The 3142-nt window shown below is 49.9% G+C and overlaps 1 protein-coding gene across 1 annotated transcript in view; it reads right to left on the bottom strand.

The window, feature by feature from the left end:
- CTSD (cathepsin D) overlaps positions 1–3142 on the bottom strand; it is a 38067-nt gene that overhangs the window by 17642 nt on the left and 17283 nt on the right. Inside the window, exon 3 of the mRNA XM_006026892.3 lies at positions 1–109. Coding sequence (XP_006026954.1) covers positions 1–109 — 109 coding nt within the window. The remainder of the gene's footprint in view (positions 110–3142) is intronic.

Below are 3142 nucleotides of genomic sequence, written 5' to 3' on the forward strand. Positions count from 1 at the left end.
GGAGGTGACAGTGGATAGAGGGCACCCAAAGGTTTGAAGATCCTGTATCAAAGACCACAGTAAACTTCTGGGGTGGGGTCCCAATGCCAATCTCGCCATAGTACTGAGCCTGTAGGGTATGAGGAACAGGGAGAAGGAAGAAAGGAGGAGCATTAAACACAGATGAATACATTGAGCAACACAAATGTATTTAGGTTATCACACAGTCATACTGCACCAGGGAGAGAATCAGCCCCAGAAGAAATACAAGGGCAAATATAGGGTTATGGCATAATACAGCAGCAATCCTGCTCCCTCCTACCCCCACCCCAGAAGCTCTATGAAGTGGACCAGAGAGTGGTCATAGCAAGCTCAAAACTACCCCAGTCTCAGGCCCTTTTGGTGTAAGTCAGCATAGGAAATAGTATTGCTCATATACAACCACATCACAATGGGTTCGATTTGCATAGATGGGGGCTCTCCCCCATCTCCTCATAGGGACAAAGAATGAACAGAAAGGACAGTCTGGTGTATCATAGCATTAACCAGAAAATTGTGTTCAGGTCTCAGTGAGGTCATCAATTTCCTGTGCTATCTTGGAAAGTCACATAACTCTCAGTTACATAACTGTAAGAGTGATACCTCCCTTTGTCTTGCCTGTGGAACTCATATGTTCTTCTAGGCAGGAATCGTCTTTACACACATGCATACTGCCTGCCAGAATGGTAGAGAGGCTACTAGGCCAAACAGAGAAATACCTGGGAAAGATCCCACTTGGAGACTGATACTATATCTACACTGCAAAGCAGAGGCCTTGGCTGAAGTTTTGATGGACCTACACAAGCCAATGATAAGCTTGCTGGATTACTGGTAAGAACACATCCCTTCCTACACAGGCTGAACCATATACCCAAGCCCCTGGGGAAATACCTGGGCATCTACTCCAGGGGTGGGCAAAATGCAACCCGCAGGCCAGATGCGGCCCACCAGGCCATTCTATCCGGCTTGTGAGGCTCCTAAAAAATGTAGAAAATTAATATATACATCTGCCCCTGGCTGCCTGTCATGTGGCCCTCGATGGCTTGCCAAAACTCAGTAAGCGGCCCTCCGCCCGCTATAATTGCCCGCCCCGATCTACTCTGTGCTGCCACAATTACAGTGGACTCAGCACTTGAGTTATCTGTGCTGGCTTTACATTAGTTATGTCAACAGGAGCTACAGTCACTCCTCAGAAGTGCGTTGCAGGCAGTGCCAGACAGAGGTTATTTCATTGTAATGGTTCTTCTCTCCCAACAGGGCACCTTCTATCAGCTACAAACACAAGGAAGATCATATGTGAAAGAATGAGGCCTTCCAAATCCGTGCCATCAACCCCTGCCTTGCATCCCCAGTCACTTCAGAATAGAGGAGGGTTTCCTCCTCTCTAGTTGGGGGCAGGGAGGAGGAGGAAGAAGTAGTAACAGGGGGAGGCAGATGGCTCCAGTTCACCAGGTAGGTGTGTGCCCCAGTGGCAATTGTAGCCCATATCAAATTAGCCTGCTTCTCCTTTTGTTTCTTATCTAGTCACTCACTGTGGGCCTCCCTCCCAAAACCATTTTTGAAGAATAAATTTACATTTTTTAAAGTGTAAAAGAAAACAAAAACATCTGGTCTGAGGAATGCACTGTCAGTAGAGATTGCCTTGAGTGGAGCTTTTGTTCCGACTTCACTAGAAGACCACGCATGCTTTCATCTCTAGTCAGAGCAAGCTGATTTAGCTTCTGTGGAGTCTTAGCCATCATTAAAAAAAAAAAAAAAAATCCTGATGGTGCAGGCAACCTCCTGTGGATACAGTTCTGTCTGCCTGAGTCTGCACTAGCCAGCTCTTGTGCCTCCATGACCAGGTGTAGCAGGGTGAAATGTGACCAGAGTTTTGAGAAGCTTCCTTGTCATTCTTCTAAAACCCAATGCACGGCAGCAAAACCAGACAAGTCAGAACAATCTGTCTATTCCCCCCACCCCGCCTCAGCAGCTGCAGCATCCAAAGTAGAAGGGGCAGTTAAAATACAGGGTGCAAGGGGAGTATAGTAGAAAGGGAAGTTCTCACTTGTTGCTGAGGAGTTACTTGGAACAAGAAAGGGAGCCAGAGAAAATGCTACCAGCTGCAGGGAGCAGATAGAGGTGGTGAGGCCCATCATCCCTTGATGTTTCAAGCTGCCATGGAGGAAGGCAACCCTCAGATAGACTTTCCACCACCCTCCCCTTTCTTAGCAGCTAGAAATGGGGGGTGGGGGGGTGGTATCATCCCATGCTCTAGCTCAGCTGTTGGCAGTGTTTTTCCAAGAGGCAGCTGGAATGACCCAGCTTGGAACTGAAAGCAGGGGACGGGAGGACTACCGCCACTGCTGGCCCGGAGATTGGGGAATAAGCAGGAGGAGCTCATCCTCCTGCTCAGTGCAAACAATTACGATGTCATAGGGATAACGGAGACCTGGTGGGACTCCACCCATGACTGGACCACGGGGATAGATGGCTATACCCTGTACAGGAGGGATCGTGTAGAGAAAAGGGGCGGGGGGGTAGCTCTCTATGTTAAGGAAAGCTACACATCCCTGCAAGCCGATATTGGCGACCAGGGTGGACGGCTGGAGACCCTCTGGGTTAAAATCCGTGGGGAACACGGCACAGGGGACACAATGGTGTGAGTCTACTACAGACCTCCCACCCAAAGTCCTGAGCTTGACCAGGAGTTTGCCCAGGAACTGGCTAGACCCTCGGGGTTAAAATCCGTGGGGAACACGGCACAGGGGACACAATGGTGGGAGTCTATTACAGACCTCCCACCCAAAGTCCTGAGCTTGACCAGGAGTTTGCCCAGGAACTGGCTAAGGCAGCTTGCTCCAGGACCATGGTTGTCATGGGTGACTTCAATTACCCGGACATCTCGTGGGAGGATCACTCAGCAAAATCTGAGCGGTCGCAGAGCTTCCTCTCATGCATGAATGACCTCTACCTGACTCAAGAAGTCTATGGGCCAACGAGAGGCAAAGCGCTGCTCGACCTGGTACTGGCTACTGGGGATGACCTAGTCGGCGACCTAGTGATCGATGGGAAGCTGGGTGACAGCGACCACGAGCTGATCACCTTCACCATCCACCGAAAAGCTGGCAAGTCGGTCAGCAAC

This window comes from Alligator sinensis, unplaced genomic scaffold (assembly GCF_000455745.1).
Source record: "Alligator sinensis unplaced genomic scaffold, ASM45574v1 scaffold5_1, whole genome shotgun sequence".
NCBI lineage: Eukaryota > Metazoa > Chordata > Crocodylia > Alligatoridae > Alligator > Alligator sinensis.